This window comes from Balaenoptera borealis (assembly GCF_965194805.1).
Source record: "Balaenoptera borealis genome assembly, chromosome: 2".
Lineage (NCBI taxonomy): Eukaryota > Metazoa > Chordata > Mammalia > Artiodactyla > Balaenopteridae > Balaenoptera > Balaenoptera borealis.
This window is the reverse complement of record NC_138867.1, coordinates 109134881-109152846: the sequence shown is the minus strand read 5'-3', so window position 1 is coordinate 109152846 and position 17966 is coordinate 109134881. Positions and strand designations below refer to the sequence as shown.

General features: G+C 34.2%; 1 protein-coding gene and 1 long non-coding RNA gene across 2 annotated transcripts in view; one reads left to right on the top strand and one right to left on the bottom strand.

Annotated features, from left to right (window-relative positions):
- ADAMTS19 (ADAM metallopeptidase with thrombospondin type 1 motif 19) overlaps positions 1-17966 on the bottom strand; it is a gene marked incomplete at its 5' end in the record, with an annotated part of 291838 nt that overhangs the window by 144842 nt on the left and 129030 nt on the right. The window contains one exon of the mRNA XM_082380775.1: positions 13251-13356. Coding sequence (XP_082236901.1) covers positions 13251-13356 — 106 coding nt within the window. The remainder of the gene's footprint in view (positions 1-13250; positions 13357-17966) is intronic.
- The window catches only part of LOC309623705, a 393796-nt gene that overhangs the window by 251853 nt on the left and 123977 nt on the right, over positions 1-17966 (top strand). The window lies entirely within an intron of this gene.

Sequence of the window (17966 nt, the reverse complement as noted above, 5' to 3'; positions counted from 1 at the left end):
AGTTTTCCATTTATATAAATGATACTCATTTTGCCCCTCCTTTCTAAATTTAAATTTATTTTAAAATTATTAAATATTTTCATGAAAACAAATATATGTAATATGTATGTGTACACATACTACATTGTATGTGTGTGTGTCTGAATGTGTTATGTAATATAAATAACTTACTCATTAAGGAGATAAACAGCAAGGTCCTACTGTATAGCACAGAGAACTATATTCAATGTCCTATGATTAAAAAAAACAAACCACCCAATTAAAAAATGGGTGAAAGACTTAAATAGACAGGTCACCAAAGAAGACATATAGATGGCCAACAGGCACATGAAAAGATGCTCAACATCACTAATTATTAGAGAAATGCAAATCAAAACTACAATGAGGTATCACCTCCCACCGGTCAGAATGGCCATCATCAAAAAATCTACAAACAATAAATGCTGGAGAGGGTGTGGAGAAAAGGGAACCCTTTTGCACTGTTGGTGGGAATGTAAATTGATACAGCCACTATGGAGAACAGTATGGAGGTTCCTTAGAAAACTAAAAATAGAACTACCATATGATTCAGCAATCCCACTACTGGGCATATACCCTGAGAAAACCATAATTCAAAAAGACACATGTACCCCAATGTTCATTGCAACACTATTTATAATAGCCAGGACATGGAAACAACCTAAACGTCCAAGGACAGATGAATGGATAAAGAATATGTGGTATATATATAGAATGGAATATTACTCAGCCATAAAAAGGAATGAAACTGGATCATTTGCAGAGATGTGGATGGACCTAGAGTCTGTCATACAGAGTGAAGTAAGCCAGAAAGAGAAAAACAAATATCGTATATTAATGCATATATGTGGAATCTAGAAAAATGGTACAGACGAACCTATTTGCAGGGCAGGAATAGAGACCTGGACGTAGAGAATAGACATGTAGACACAGCGGGGGGAAGCGAAGGGTGGGACGAATTGGGAGATCAGGACTGACACATGTACACTACCATGTGTAAAATAGCTAGCTAGTGGGAACATGCTGTAAAGCACAGGAAGCTCAGCTCGGTGCTCTGTGGGATGGGGGGTCAAGTGGAAGGGAGGTCCATGAGGGAGGCGATATAGGTATACATATAGCTGATTCACTTCATTGTACAGCAGAAACTAACACAACATTGTAAAGCAATTATACTCCAATAAAAAAAAATCCTATGATAAACCATAATGGAAAGGAATATATTAAAAAAAGAATATATATATGTGTAACTGAATCACTTTGCTGTACAGCTGTAATTAGCATAACATTGTAAATCAACTATACTTCAACAACAACAAAAAAGTATTAAGGGAAACCATCACACAAATAGGAAATTTGAACAAGACAAATTCTAAGATCCATGACCTATCAGATCTTAAATTTCCGCCTTCGAGAAGAAGGCACACAAAGTGTGTGCTGTTGTAGAAATCATTTTAGTCCTGAAGTCCTAAAGACAGTCTTGTATATTTTCTCTTAGAAGTCTCATCTGTGATGTATCAGTCTTTATTTTATCCGGAATTGATTTCTAGAAATGAGCTGAGGAAAGTGTTCAATTTTATTTTTATACATGTGGAAAACCAATTGTACCACCACATTTTTATAAACAGTCAACTTTCTTTACTGGTCTGCAATGACAGCGTGGTCAGATGTCAGGTTTTCAAGTAGGCATGGGCCTGTTTATGACTCTGTATTTCACTGTATTACCTGTCAATATATGTGTAAATGTCAAGATCTTAGTTACTATAGTCTCATGATAGGTCTTCATTTCTGTTAGAGAAAGATTCCCATGTTATTCTCCTCCTCATCCTCTTCTACCTTTGCCTCCAGCTTCATAGCTTCTCCAAGAACGTTTTGACTATTTTTGGCTATTTGTACTTATATATAAATGTTAGAAATATTTACCAACTTATATAAAAGTTTATCATTGGAATTTCCATGAACCTCTAAAATATGTACAGCAGAACTGACATCTGTAAGATATTTCATTTATCCACAAACATGGTATATTTCCACTGATACAGGTTTGATTTAATGAATTTTAATAGGGGTATTTGCTTTTCTGTCTTTTGTTGGATTTATTCATAAGTATTTTGTGTTTTCTATTGTTACAGTAAACAGCATCCTCTTTTTTAATGATTTTGTATTTTTGTGTTGACAGTTTTTTATATTTATCTTATATCCAATAGACTTACTATACTCATTAACTAATTCCATACTTTACCTTTGCATTATATTGTGTTTTTATGTAGGCAATCATATCATTTGCAAAGTAAAATAGCTTTGTTTCTTCCATTCTCATCCCTACATCTTTCATTTATTTTACTCTCATGCTGTACTGGTTTCTACCCCCAGTACATATATAGAAGTAGATATAGTGAGATCTTTATGATTTTATTAATTTTATAGAGGATGTTTCTAATATTTAACAATTAAGAATCATGTTTCCCATTGATCTTGGTAAATTTACATGAGTAAATTTTATTTTATTGGATTTTTTTCTGCATCTACTGAGATAGTGTAATTTTTCTGTTAATTACAAACAAATATTGTATATTAACACATATACGTGGAATCTGAAAAAAATGGTATAGACGATCTTATTTACAAAGCAGAAATAGACACAGACGTAGAGAACAAACATATGGATACCAAGGGGGAGGGTGGAGGGTGGGATGAATTGGGAGATTGGGATTGACATATATACACTATTGATACTATGTATAAAATAGATAACTAACGAGAACCTACTGTATAGAACAGGGAACTCTACTCAATGCTCTGTAGTGACCTAAATGGGAAGGAAATCCAAAAAAGAGGGGATATATGTATACGTATAGCTGATTCACTTTGCTGTACAGAAGAAACTAACACAGTATTGTAAAGCAACTATACGCCAATAAAAATTTTTAAAAAAATCAGAATCTGTTAATTAATCTGTTAATGTGGGGATTAAGATTTTTAAATGATAAATGACCTTTTCTATACAGACATAAAGTCAACTTTATTCTCTTGTATTAACTTCGTTTATTTATACAGTGCTGCTTTATTTTGAAAATGTTTCTTTGCCATTTTTGCATCATTCTCAGATAAGAAATAATTGATACTTGCTTCTTCATAATAGTCCTTTATTGATTTTCATATTATATTAATGCTAGCCTCAAATAATGAGTTTGAGGATGTTCCTTCATTCTAGAAAATTTAGATTTTCTAAATTTCCTTAAAGCTATTGCTATGTGAACTTGTGTTTTCTTTGAAAAGATTCTAAAGTGTTGATTCAATTTCTTTAAATAGTTATAGATCTTTATGTCCTTCCATTACATTTTCTTAGAATTTTCCCATTTCATCTGTTTGTAGCTTTTTGCCATGAAAGTATTTAGTGTATTTTCTTAGTATCTTTTTAATGTCTTTGGTATCTGTGTTACATCTCCTTTTCTCATTTCTAATACTGTTTAATTATGCCTGTTTTTCTCTATCAATCCTATCTTTGTCAATTTTACTTGCATTTTCATATATTTAATTTTGGCTTTGTTGTTCACATTTATCACATTTTTCATTAGTTTCTACTCTTCATTATTTCTTCTATTTTTTTTACTTTGTTGTTATCTTTCTAACATCTTAATTTGAAAACTTAGGGCATTAATTTCATCATAAAATTTTTATGTATATTTAAAGCTATTCATTTTCCTCTATGTGCTATTTTATCTGTAAGCTACACTTTCTAAATAGTATATTTGTTATTGTTTAAACCTGAGAATATTCTGGTTTCCCTAATGATTTCTCCTTTGATCTATGGGTTTTTCAAAAGTATGCTTGTAAATTTCTAAATTTCTTAGTTTTTTTGTTACTGGATGTTTAACTTAATTGTATTATGATCAGAAAAATTCATCTGTATATTCATTTTTTGAAATTTGTTTAGACTTGTAGAATAAAACAATATATGGTCATTCTTTGTAACTATCCAGTATGTTTTCAAAGAGCAGGTGTTCTTTTATAATTGGCTGTAGATTTTATATCTGCCCAATAGATCAATATTTTTAGTTGTTCAAATCTCTTCTCTTCCATATAGATCTTTCTGTTCACTTGATCTATCAGTTTCAGAGAGCTGTGTTAAAAACTCCCACTATGGGGGCTTCCCTGGTGGCGCAGTGGTTGAGAATCTGCCTGCCAATGCAGGGGACACGGGTTCGAGCCCTGGTCTGGGAGGATTCTACATGCCGTGAAGCAGCTGGGCCCGTGAGCCACAATTACTGAGCCTGTGTGTCTGGAGCCTGTGCTCCGCAACAAGAGAGGCCGCGATAATGAGAGGCCTGCGCACCATGATGAAAAGTGGCCCCCGCTTGCCACAACTGGAGAAAGCCCTCGCACAGAAACGAAGACCCAACACAGCCAAAAGTAAATAAATACATAAATTAAAAAATTAAAAAAAAAACAAACTCCTACTATGATTGTAGTTGTACCTCTGTTTTGTTAATGTTTGCCTTTATGCTGTGAAACTATGCCATTAGAATAGGGTTCATCCCAGACTCTGATGGATTCTTTTTCACTCCATGTCCTGAAGCAAACAAACCATTTGTTGCCAGCTGGCTGGAGATACACACTGCCATGTAAGGGGCTGTGAAGCTTTGGCTCCCTTTCACCAGGCTACATTAAACCCTCAGCTCCTCCATCCAGTATTAAGACTTAGCCTCCTGTGAGTGAGAAATTCCATCTCTTTTATATCAATAGGTTACTTCTTTATCTAGTATGTAGAAATTATTCTTTCTGGCTCTTTAGCTTGACTATTGATTTAAAAAATCTCTCTTTGGAATTTTCAGGTATTTAAAATGGGGAGGGGAGATTTCAATGTCTTTACAATGTCTATCAATCCAAATCATAATGTTAATTCTAATGTAAATTTTTAATGTGACAGTAAATGCAAACTTATTACTTAGATAAAACAATTGATTTCCTCAATTAGAATATTTTATTCATTTCTACTAGACAATTAGTACTTTCATATATTCAGCTGTTCTACACGGCTTAGGAGGTTATATATTCTACATTTTTAGTAATAAATTTATTGAATAAAAGTACATACTATGTGCCAAGTATGCAAGTACTACTGTTCTAGAGGTTGGGAATACAACAGTGAACTAAAGAGTCAAGAATTCATCATATACATACACATAGATTGATAGATACGTAGGTGGACAGATAGACAGATAGATACACAGCTGAATTGGAAACATTTTATGAAGAAAATTAAAGTAGGCAGAGGAGGATAAGCTGGGGCTGTGACTATATTTACATTTGTAAGACATGTTATCAGAAAGGCCTCACTAAGGTGACACTTGAGCAGAGAACTAAAGAAGAAAAACAGAGACAGCCATGTGGCTGTTCTGGAGAAGAACATTACAGGCAGAAGGAAAAGCAAAAGGTACAGGGTTTGAGGTAGATGTTTGCTTCATGTGTTTGAGTTACAGAAAAGAGGCTGATGCATCTAGAACCCTCTTAGTAAGGAGGGAAATGGTAGGCTGGAAGTGAAGGAGGCTAGACTATGTAAGGTCTTGCGGGACATTTTAAGGGCTGGGAATTTTACCAGTGCAATAGGAAGCTACTGGAAGATTTTAAGCAAAGAAGTCAGGCAATTTGCTTTGTTTTAGAAGACTCTCCCTGGCTCTGAATTGAAAACAGGCTGTAGGAGGCAAGGGATGAAAAGTAAAGATCATTTACGAGGCCACTGTAATAATCCAGGTGGGAAGTGATATTGGCTTGTCCCAGAGTGGTAGCAGGAGAATTAGCAAGAAGTAATCAGATTCTGGATGTATTATGAAGGTGGAGTCAACAGCTGATGAATAGAATGTTGAGAGCGAGAAACAGCGAGGGCTCAAGGACAGTTTCATGGTGTTTGGCTGAGTAACTGGAAGGATGGAGCTTCCACTTACTGTGATAGGAAGACCTCAGGGGGGAGCACTTCTAGGGTGTGGGGAATCATTTCTGCATGTGCATGCTGGAATAAAGTCTCACTCCATGTAGCCTTGGGTATATTTAAAAACACATGGGGACTTCCCTGGTGGCACAGGGGTTAATAATCCGCCTGCCAATGCAGGGGACACGGGTTCAAGCCCTGGTTCAGGAAGATGCCACATGCGGCGGAACAACTAAGCCCGTGCACCACGACTATTGAGCCTGTGCTCTAGAGCCTGCGAGCCATAACTACTGAGCCTGTGTGCCACAACTACTAAAGCCCACACGTCCTAGAGCCCCCGCTTGCCGCAACTAGAGAAAGCCTGTGCACAGCAACGAAGACCCAAAACAGCCAAAAATAAATAAATAAATTAATTAATTAAAAAAACCCCATGATATTATTTTAATAAAACTTTACCTAGTAACTTATTAAAAGTTTCATACAATAGCTAAAAATGCTCTAAACAATTTGAGTGTGCATACAGCACCTTTTCTATAATAAAATTTCATTGACATTCTACACATGAGAATATTTTACTAAGATAATTACTATATTAAAACATTCACTTATTTAACACATGTTTATCATTTGCCTAGTATGTACCGAGCACTATCAAATGGATTAGGAATCTTATGATAATAAAAAATAGGCATGGTTCATTACCCCTGGGAGCTTAAAGCCTATGAAGAGATGAATGAATACACATTTATAAAGAGATGGTGGCATTAGGTGTTTAATAGACTGACCTACACAGAACACATCCCATAGGAAATGGTTATTGATAAGATGTGTGAATTATGATCAGTAGGAGATAATTACTCAAAGATGTTCCCATCCTTGTAAGGTAGAGGGTGTAGCATGTGCCAATGTCCTGCAGTGTGAAGAACCATGGTACATTAGAAACACGGTAAGAACTCTAATGTGGCTGCAGTGCTGAGAATGAGAGGGAGCATAGTGTGAAGTATGGCTGAAGACATGAGGTTGGGGATAGATAATAAAGAGCCAGCCCAGAAGTAAGTTAAGTGAGTTAGAAGTACCCATCCGCATTTCTGACAGAGCACAGTAATTAACAACATGGGCTTTGGATTTGGACAGACTTGACTTTGAACATCCACTCAGTCACTTATTAGCTGTGTGGGCTTTGGCAAGCATCATCCCTAAAGTAAAGCTAATATTATTGCCTTCCTTCCTCAGGTGGGAGCAGAAGTCTTTGGTCGCAATGTGCTAAGTCAGTGTAAAGTTTTGCTGCCCAATAAATCTCCAGATACAGCAAGGTCAGAAAAATACTCACAGGATTATGTTACTAACAATTATCTTTCAAATTATTATTTCCATAATAATGTATGTATTTTATAATATCTAAGACCTGGGGCTAAGTTTTAGTAAAAGCTTACCCGATATTAAAGGGTTTATTTTACTTTTAGTTGGAATTCACAGAGAGGGCTGAATTATTTGTGGCCCTAAAGGAAAAAGTATGTGATATGTATATATGGTACATACACACACACACATTTATATAACAAACAAATCTAAAATATCACTAAAAATGTGTACAAAAGAACAACTTTTATTATTTGCAATGGATTGTATCACAGAATTTATGTCTAAAAGGACTGCACAGAATATATGAGGACAGAGATAAACAATTCAAATAAAAACCGCCTTTCAGGCTAAAAATAAAAACATTCCTCTCTCTGGCAACCAAATGTGACTCCTATGTAATACTGACTTAGAGTGAATAACTGTTATGTAACAGGGCTACTCAAAGTGTGGTCTGGGCAATGGCTGCCAGAAGGTGAACTCTTTTTTTTACAGATTTGTAACTAGATAAGCGGCTGGCACTAGAATGTAAATCAGCTACATCATTAAGCCCACAGTTTAGTTCAACTGATTTTTTTTTAAATTTCAAGACTTTTTCAACAAAGCGAGCAATGTGCTATATTCTGGCATAGCTCCTTACCTCATCAGAGACCACATTTCCAATATAAGATCAGTTATTGAGCAGCTAATGAGAAAATCAAATTCAGTGGAGAGAATTGTACTACATACACTAAAGTAGATTCTAGATGACCTTCAAGTGTTATATGGCAATAAAGAGAGACGAGAGAGAGAGAGCGGGAGGGGAAGGAAACAGAAAACAACTAGACAAAAATATTTTCCTAATTGTAGAATGAGGAAGCACTTCCAATTGCAAAAAACTATAGAAAAAATAATATGAGATTTGACTACTAAAAAACAGTCTGCAGGTCAAAAACTTTAAAAGACAAGATTAAACTAAGAGAACTAGGAAGATCTTAACAATATATTTGATCAAAAAAGAATGTCCTTAACATCAGAAGAACTCCTGAAAAAGTAATCTCTATTAGCTTCAGTTTCCTCATCTGTAAAAAGATGATAATACTTAGTTCAAGACTTCTGTGAGATTGGATTAGATATGAATAAACTGTTTAGTACAATGTCTGATAATAAAAGAAGACTTTTAAATTGTTATTAGATAGCCTTTAGTAACCTAATATAAATATGATATTCTAAAACTTTAAAAATACTGTGTAATTGTGCAGCTGAGAGTTAACTCCACTGGTTTGTGTGGTCCCAAACCTGCATATTCTAAACAAAGGTCTAGGACTTGCCTTGCTCCTCAGAGCTAACTCTAAGCTCTTGAAATATCCTGCCTAATAAAAAAGTATCTTTGTTTACTTGGGGGCCCTGGGACATGTCCCATAGTTAATACTAAAAATATGATTTGTGGTGGGGGACTTAGAACAGCTTGACCTCTGTAGGGAATAGGTGGTCAGCCATGCCTACGTGACTAAATTCCACTAAAAACCCTGAGTACCAAGGCCCGGGTTAGCTTCTCTAGTTGGCAGTATAATGTGCGTGCTCTCAAGACATTATTATTGAGAGAATTAAGCATTGCCTGTACAACTCCACTAGAAGAGGACAAGTGGGAGCTTGCGCCAGGTGTCCCCTGGACCCTGCCCTATGTGCCTTTTTCCTTTGCTGATTTTAATCTATATCCTTTTACTGTAATAAACTATCATTATGAGTAAAACAGCTTGGCTGAATTTTATGAGTCCTTCTAGCAAATCACTGAACCTGAGGGTGGTCTTGGGGACTCTCTCCCCACGCACAGTAATGTAACCACAATTAATATATTAATAATAAATTATAGCTTGAAATCAAAGTATAATCTCTTACTTTAAGAAATTTTGTTCATAAAGGTGTTATAAGACATATGAAATATAGTGAATATGTGTATACATATGTATTCAAAAACCCTGTCAAAGTTATGAACAATTTCATAAGGTATTTTATTTATAAAAATAAAGTTTTAGCCTTCATCACAGTAAATTAATGAAAGTCCTATCTGTATTTCATGAGTATAAAACCACTAAATACCAATAAAAACATTCTATTGTTGAAATTTTTGGTTATAAGAAAAATAATCACTCCCCTGACCTATCATTTAGAAAGAAAAATAATTTTGGAAAGGAATCATAAAATATTGGTATAAATCATTTATTTCCTCTTTCTTGCTCTGGATTCTAACTCACACTTTTGTATATAATTACATATAAGATTTTTTTTTTTTTTTTTTATTTTTTTTATTTTTGGCTGTGTTGGGTCTTCGTTTCTGTGCGAGGGCTTTCTCTAGTTGTGGCAAGTGGGGGCCACTCTTCATTGCAGTGCGCGGGCCTCTCACTATTGCGGCCTCTCTTGTTGCGGAGCACAGGCTCCAGACGCGCAGGCTCAGTAGCTGTGGCTCACGGGCCCCGTTGCTCCGCGGCATGTGGGATCTTCCCAGACCAGGGCTCGAACCCGTGTCCCCTGCATTAGCAGGCAGATTCTCAACCACTGCGCCACCAGGGAAGCCCCATATAAGATTTTTAATTGGTAATTTCTCTAAGGAAAATTTTAATATATTTTTGCAGACATTACATAAGATTCTTTTGCAATAGTAAAAGAAGGATATTTTTGTTCACTTCAATTACTTAAATTCTCACCCCCCTCAAGAGACAGTTTTATTACTTGGTGGCCCATATTGACTTTTCCAGCTATACGTGGAGTTGCTCTGGGAATTTCTAGAGATCAAATTCAAGGCAACAATCATAAATACACTCAAATCAATTTAGAATCATTTCATGTGTAATTATAAATGTATTCTTGAATTGACAAGTTCAGATAAAATCATTCTGCCTTTCTTAAACTGTGGGTTGAAAAATTAAACAATCCATTTCTGCCTACAGGAAATATATTGAATGTACTGGAAGAAATTATAACCAAAAAAAGAAAGAAATTCAAAAAGCAAAAAAAATAAGAATTAAGTAGCTTCACTTAAGTAGCTGAATCTTAATTATACCTCTAAGTAAAAGAGCTCTGTTGGGGTGTGTGTGTGTGTGTGTGTTTGTGTGCGCGCGCACATGCACATAGAATCCATAAATATACTTCTCTAACATCTATGAAAACTTTCCCTATGTGAGAAGCTATGTGTATATGAACATTGTTTTTTATTTCCTCTTCCTATATTTTTGTTTCATTGTGCTTTTTATCCTACACTGGATGATGATGATGTAATTTATATGGATGAACTTCCTGCTGTTTGTTTGTTCTTTATGAAGACACCATTACTCTCACTGCTATTGTCTCCCACTATCTAGCAGCAAGAAAAATTTTAGCCTCTACTTTTGAGACAAATATTGCTTACTGGTAAGGAGAATTTTTAGCAGCTAAGTAGTTCAACATATATCACATGTCCTGGTATTAATCCATCAAGCATTACACATACCTTTGGCACATCTCTATTGATTTTGGGTACAGCTCTATAAAAGTCAAATAAAATAATATTTTACTACCATTTTAGCCATTCCAACCTGAGTTCCTGGTCATAAACCAATGTTTCTACTACATAAAGCTGAAGTGGCCTTTCCTTAAATTATATCATTTAGTTTTTTGTTTAAGTAGTTGTAGGTTCTTGACCGAGCCTTTGCATATTAATAAAGCAACTTGTACTGTGGTTGGTTCCTTTAATTACTGTTTTTCCTATGTTTTAGAATATAACACAGACTGAAGAAATTAGTTTAAAAGAAATTGCTTTTAAACTCTAAAATTTCTTTTTAAAGTGAACCCTCTAGTATTCAGGGTACTTGACAAAATTATTTAATGTCTGTTTCATAAAAAGATACTCAGCTTGTCTACCAAACTGTTAATGCATGGCTGAAGTAAAAATTTTAATTATTCAGAAACTTACATTTAATTTATAGAAATTGTATTTATGATTAATATGCACTGTCTTAAAATATTTTTAACAATAACTTTTTCTCACCTCTAAACATTATTGTCAGCATTTTTCATTCAAATGATACATGTGGTTTTTCCTATTTTGATTAAACTGAAACATCTTTAAATTATGAAAACTGTATTGGAATTAAGAATCTAAATCCTATGATTCCTGGTGTGAAATACTGAATGAGGTCATTGTATTGCATACTTTCCCTAAAGGATAATGATTTTAAAGTGTATTTATCTTTTCTTGTTTCTTTTTCAAATAACAAACTCCTCATATATTCTAGAGCACTTGAATGACTACTGAAGTCCTGCATGGGAGAAAATGAAAGTGTACCTACACATCTGAAAACAGTGACATCAAAAATCAATCCCTGCTGATAATATCCTATTTCTTGGACTAGGTTATGGGTACATGGGTGCATTCAATTTTTGATAATTCATAGGGCTGTATAATTATGACTTGATTATTTTCCTATACTTCAGTTTACTCTAATAAAAAGAGCTTTTTTAAACAAACACCGTTATGTGGTATATAAGTTTTTGTCTAAGTTTTCCTTTACCAGTCAATCCACTGCCAACACAAGTTTACGCAACTGTCTACAGAGTCCAGGTATGTAATGAAAACGAAGTCAGCTGGGTGCACGATAGCAGAGTGCTGCCGCCTGTGATGAGCTGGGAAAGATGGGCCCAGCCTAAATGGTACAGACGCTACTCAACTCCAAGGAATGGCTGCCATATGGGACTGTGAGTCTAATGTTGCCAGGTCTGGAAATTTGAATTTTCATGTCAAACTTATACTTTTTAATGTTGGCAACTGATTCAATTTTTGAAACACTGCTGGCCAAACTAAATATGTCTTTGACCAAAGAGGTCTCCATAAAGATCACCTCCCTGAGTAGGACTTCAGTAAATCTGAGTTCAATTAAAATACTTTTCATCTGTACTGCTGATACTGCTAGCATGTAGAGAAGCCTACAGTCAAAATTAAGTCTGATTCCCTAACTCACACCATTCTACTATAATGTATTTCCTGTAAATATGTGTCTATTTCTTATGTCATTTGAATCCCAAACCAACCTCATAACACAGATATTATCCCCATTTTATTGATGAGGAATCCAAGGTCCAAAGATAGTAGACAACTTAATGAAGAAATTCAGAACAGTATGACCTGAGTTAGATGACTTGAGTTCAAATCCTTCCTCCATCATAGTATTTTTATAACTTTGGGAGGGTAAATTAACCTCTCTGTACTTCAGTTTTCTTCCCTATAAGATGGGTACTCTTACAGTCTACCTGACAAGAACGCTGTGGGGATACATAAAGCATGTAGAAATGTGCCTGGCACATAGTAAGTGCTATATAAGTATTGCTACCACTAATTATTATTGCTATTTTTATTATCTGTAAAATGAAATCCCTGCTTTTTGTGAGTTTTAAGTGAAATAATTTATGTAAAGTGCTTACTTAGAATTATGCCTGAGACATACTTAATGTTCATTACACATGAATTGTGTGTCCAGTTTAATTCTCTTCCAGATGCATTACTCCTAAACTGTACAGATTAATTCCTTTGCTCTGTAGTGGATAATAACAAACAGGTACTATTAGAAGCTGGAACTATTTTTACTTGTGCATAGTGTTTTCCTTGGATGCTTGAATAATGCACAGTTGTGTAGTGTCATGATTATTGCAAGGTTTATATCATTTGGAAATGCGAGTGAAATGAATCATGTGCCATGTAACAATTGTCCTGATGAGGATTTTAATAATGTAGTAAGATTTCATTCAGAGTATCAGGAATGGTTACAACAACCAGAAGACACTCTTCAAATTTAAATGATCTTCTCTGCCTCCTCATTTACCTAATTTAAAAAAACTTAGGCTCAAAGCAAAAAATGAAAAGATATGCATGTAATTCAATAACTCAGATCACAAATGTACGTGCTAATATATTAGCATAGCCAGGATTCTTACTTACTTGTGGCCCATTTCATGAGCAATTGTAAATGCAAGGTTCAGGCCATTGTCTTCAGCAATAATACATTTTCTCTTTTCACTACACATTCCACTCAAGTAAGCTATACCTAGAAAACACAAACGTTAATTATCAAATGTCAGAATTAAAATGCAAATATTTGTGCTTGGTATTAATAGAAGAAAAGAAAAATGATAGTTTTCCCCCTCAAATATATCAATATTAAACTGTGATATCCAGCCCCTAAAAACAATTTCAGGAGAAAATGCATATGTATATGTCACTCAATAAACTGTTAATATTCTTTTCAATTTTATATTTTAGATGAAATTATTTTATCAATTATACAGTTCTCAAAAGGCATACCATAAACATACATTTTATAAATACCACTTTTCATTGTCATGTAAGATAAACAGTTACAACTTAGAAAATGTAAATGAAAAAGCAATGATTATTTAAATATTTTTCAATTCTTGAAACCTAGTTTCAAAGAAATACCCTAAAATAAACTACATTTATAAGATTCTTGAACTCACATTTATATTTTTAGTTAATAAAATTTTGAAATTTTATTTTATGAAATACCATTTTAACTAACGTAACATAAAAACTATCTATGGTACTTGGAAAACTGAAAATGTTTCCTTTGAAAATTTCTTAGCTAATAAGATGATCTGACCATGGAGTACATGATACTGAAATATTATTTAAGACAAAAATTTCAGCAAGACATTTGATCTTTTGGTTTAAATTATTAGTAAAGAGGATAATACCTGAAATCACTAATACTCTTTAGTCAAAGATTTATGTACTATTTTACTAATTCAGATATACTCCTGAATAAATATCATTTAATACAAGGAACTATAATCTTCCAAGAGTATGTTTTAATGTATCTTCAAGTAACAAAAGTTACTTGCTTTAAAAAAAATTGTTATTTTTTGAATTAATTGTATGTTCTCTAATTCTCATATCCTTATAAAATACATGTAAGCTCATTTTATGAAAAAATTAAAGCCAGGACAGGTAAAATGATTTGCAAAAGATCACATGACTACCAAAGATGAATACATTTACCAGCTAATTTTATTTTGCCTCTGATTACAATTTAGAGCAGAGTTGCCCCTAATTAAAGATGGTTAGCTGAATGCTTGTGACTTTTTTTCTCCAGAAACTTAAAGAATAATGGTAAGGAATAATTAAATTTAAATAAAACAATAAACCACCTTGCCCAGGTTTTGGAAAGAGAAGATTCATGAAGGAACACGGACTGATTTAGTGGAGCCACAGCCCACATGACAGGAGAGAAGGATTTTATGAGCCTGGTAGAACCTCAGAGAGGCTCAAGACTGAGGCACACAAGGTTTGAGGAGAGGCACTGCTGGAGGGTTGAAAATGGAGATTAGTTCAAAGTTTATCCTTAACTACTCTTTCAAACCTTCATGTTGAATGTCAAGGCCTGGTATCCACTGGCCTATCAGACAAATGAAGATATATTTGTTAAGCAAAATGTAGTATAAACAGGTTATTTAAAACATATAACTACAGGAAGAAACAGCCAAGAGATTAAATATACATATGTTATTTTCTCTAAGTATTTAGAAATTAAAATAGATCTTATAGACATTTCAAATCCACAAATAGATGAATAACTTCTCTATTAATGGATGGGTGGATGGATGGATGAATGAATGAATAGAGAGATGATAAGACCTACTTCATTTGGCTTATTAAGGCAACTGAAATTATTCCAGGGTTAAATCAAGATAAAGTGGGAAGGAAAGATGAAGGTAGTAATAAACAGAAGGGAGAAGAAGAGAAAGAGGAGAAAAACATGTTCTTATCTAGTTCCATTAAACGATAAGTGAAATAAAAACTTTAAAAAATTCTTAAACGTAGTGTGAATTTTAGGAGTGCTAAATCAGGTACTTATTAAAACAACAAAAAACGGAAAACTAAGATTTAGGAGTAACTGAACTTGTGTCATAATTGAACGGAAGAAGGAAGGAAGAAAGAAGGAAGGGAGAGATGGAGGGTGAAAGAAAAGTATCTCCTCTTAAAAGGATATTAAAATTCTCTTGAGCATTTTAAGATTTTTAAAAAATATATAATTTGAGATTAAACATTCTGCAAAAATTCTAAATCAAGCTCAACTATAATTAGCATGCTGATGACCACTGTTTGGTACAAAATTTCCTTTAGAATGCCCATATATTTCACCACGTTTTTCACCACAACTAAAATAATTCCATCACCATATGCAGATTAAAATTCAGCCAATGTGGGTTGTCATCATGTCATATATCCCTTTGCTACATGAACCAGTACATATCAAATTTAGCCACTTTAATAAGTTTTACATTTCTTCTCCCATACCCATTCAAATATACTGTTCCCAAATAAAAATAGTATTGTCACTTGTTTTAAATTCTTTTATTTTCTATATTATTATTTTTGTTGTATATTTACATATTTTTTCCATATTTTTCTGTAATGTTACTACATTGGCTAGGGTTTTCAACATACTGTTGAAATATGTGTGGTATTGAGCTCCGTGTTTTCCCTGCTGACTTTAATAGAAATGTTTACAGTTTCACAATGGAGATGACTGCCGTAAGGACTTTGAAAGATATAGCTTGTTAAGTTAAGGAACTTAATTTCTAATATTCTTGTGTGTCTAAGTGAAAAAGGAGGCAATGTCATCTGATGCATGGGTCAAAGGTGGATGGCTATTGGAAATAGCAACCGAGAGAAATAGGAAAGAGAGCTGAGATTTTGTAGATCGGGTATAAAGGAAGAATCCTAGGGTGTAAGAGTTGGCAGTAAAACTGAGAGTGAGAGAAGGGATAGACCTCGTAAAGGCTATATGCTTGATAAGTGAAGTAAAGTCAGAGCCTGATACTTGGGAGAAGTGAGTACAGTGGTCAGGAGAATGGAGGTAAAAGAACAGACACTTTCCAAAAAAAGTATTGGAGACTGTGATAAGAGATAGATTTAGGGATTTTTAGATTTCAGAGCTGAAATTCCATGACATGATTAGGTATTGCCATGAGAGTAAAGAAGGGCAGAGGTAGAGGCTGAGGTCAAAGAATAATTAAGTAGTGTTGGGGGGACTGATTCCATGAACATGAAATTGCACATGATCACAAAGAACTTAGGTGGGAAAGGTGGCCAACATCCATAGGAAATGTGAGTGAGAATCAAGGAGATGGATCAATCACAGTGACAGTGAGGGACATGATGGTAAAGCTCAAGCTTCAGCTTCAAATGCTGAGTTTTTATATGAGGGCAAGAGAGATTTTGATTTAGAAGCAACAGTGGGAAGTAAGAGGAATGCAGAAGGTGTACAACTTTGGTATCTTCTCAGCACCAGCCCTGTGGTACAGGGGAAGAGAAAGAATGAACAGTGACCTCTCTGGGAGCCCTAAATTCTTCACCAGTTTATGGGAAATCAGTGACTACTGTGTGGTCATATAAAAACATATGGTGGTAAAAATGATAATTTATAATATACAAGACATATTTTATACTGTAAAATATAAATTTATATAAAATAAAATTCAAAAATGATGAATACATATTGACATAGAGGAATGATCACAACTAAGTGTTAAAAAATCCAAATCACCACATTTTCATAGGAAAACCAAAAGACCACATAAATATGCTAAATTGTTTACAGCAACTGTATTATGTGAAGAGATTGTGGGTAACTTTTCTCCCTTTTTTCCCATTTTCCAAATTCATGTAAGTGTTTATAATATTTTTATAGTAAGAAAATTAAAGACATAAATACGATAATCATGTTTATGAAATTTGAATAGTAATTAATACAATGTCTTCTAGATCAAGGTGTAATTTAACAACCAAAAACGACCCTCTACTGCTATTCTTCTTTCACTGAAATGTAAAGTCAAAATCTTCAACTAAGTTTCTGATAAGTTTGAATTTCATTGTTCTTACATTTGGCACACCGAGGAGATTTTCTTTGACTTAAAAGTTATGGAGAATAATTGTAACCATGACTAATTTAAATGACTTGCATTATTCTGTTTAAAAGCCCATGCTTTTCAGGTCCTTTCAAGAACCCACATGTTTCCTATTATAATAAGGGGTAGAGGTTAGGAGAGGAAAGGATTTAACACAGCTGTTATTTAAAGATAGCTATAATACAGACGCTTTTTAAAGCCCTCTTTTAATGTAGAAATTCTGAAAACACAAAGGAAACCAAAACAACTTCTAATTTGTCATCTAAAAATGAATCAAATCATGCACCAGGAGTCAAGAGAATCTCTCATCTGAAAACAAAACACACTATCCTGGACCTGATATGATACACCTCATCAAGATGATCAGAAACTTCTAAAACCCTACAGGATACATGTTACAACAACGGCCTAATCAGGATATCAGAGTTTTTAATGTGATCAAATGGACGTATCCTACCAAAAGTAAGTTGTCCAGCTCCCAAACTGCTGCCTTTAAACACTAGCTAAACCACCTTAGTTCAAAATCCTGGCTTTCCTGGCACAAAATACTGCATAATCCTAGGTAAGTAATTTATCTTATGATTGCACCCTATGAGCTAAGTTTTTACCTATGAGTCCTATTATTTCTTGAGGCCTAATGTAATGTAATGTGGGACAGGTCCCCAAGGTACAAAAATGAATACATGCTGAGCACTGCTTTCAGGAGCCTGAGCCACACAAACACCCA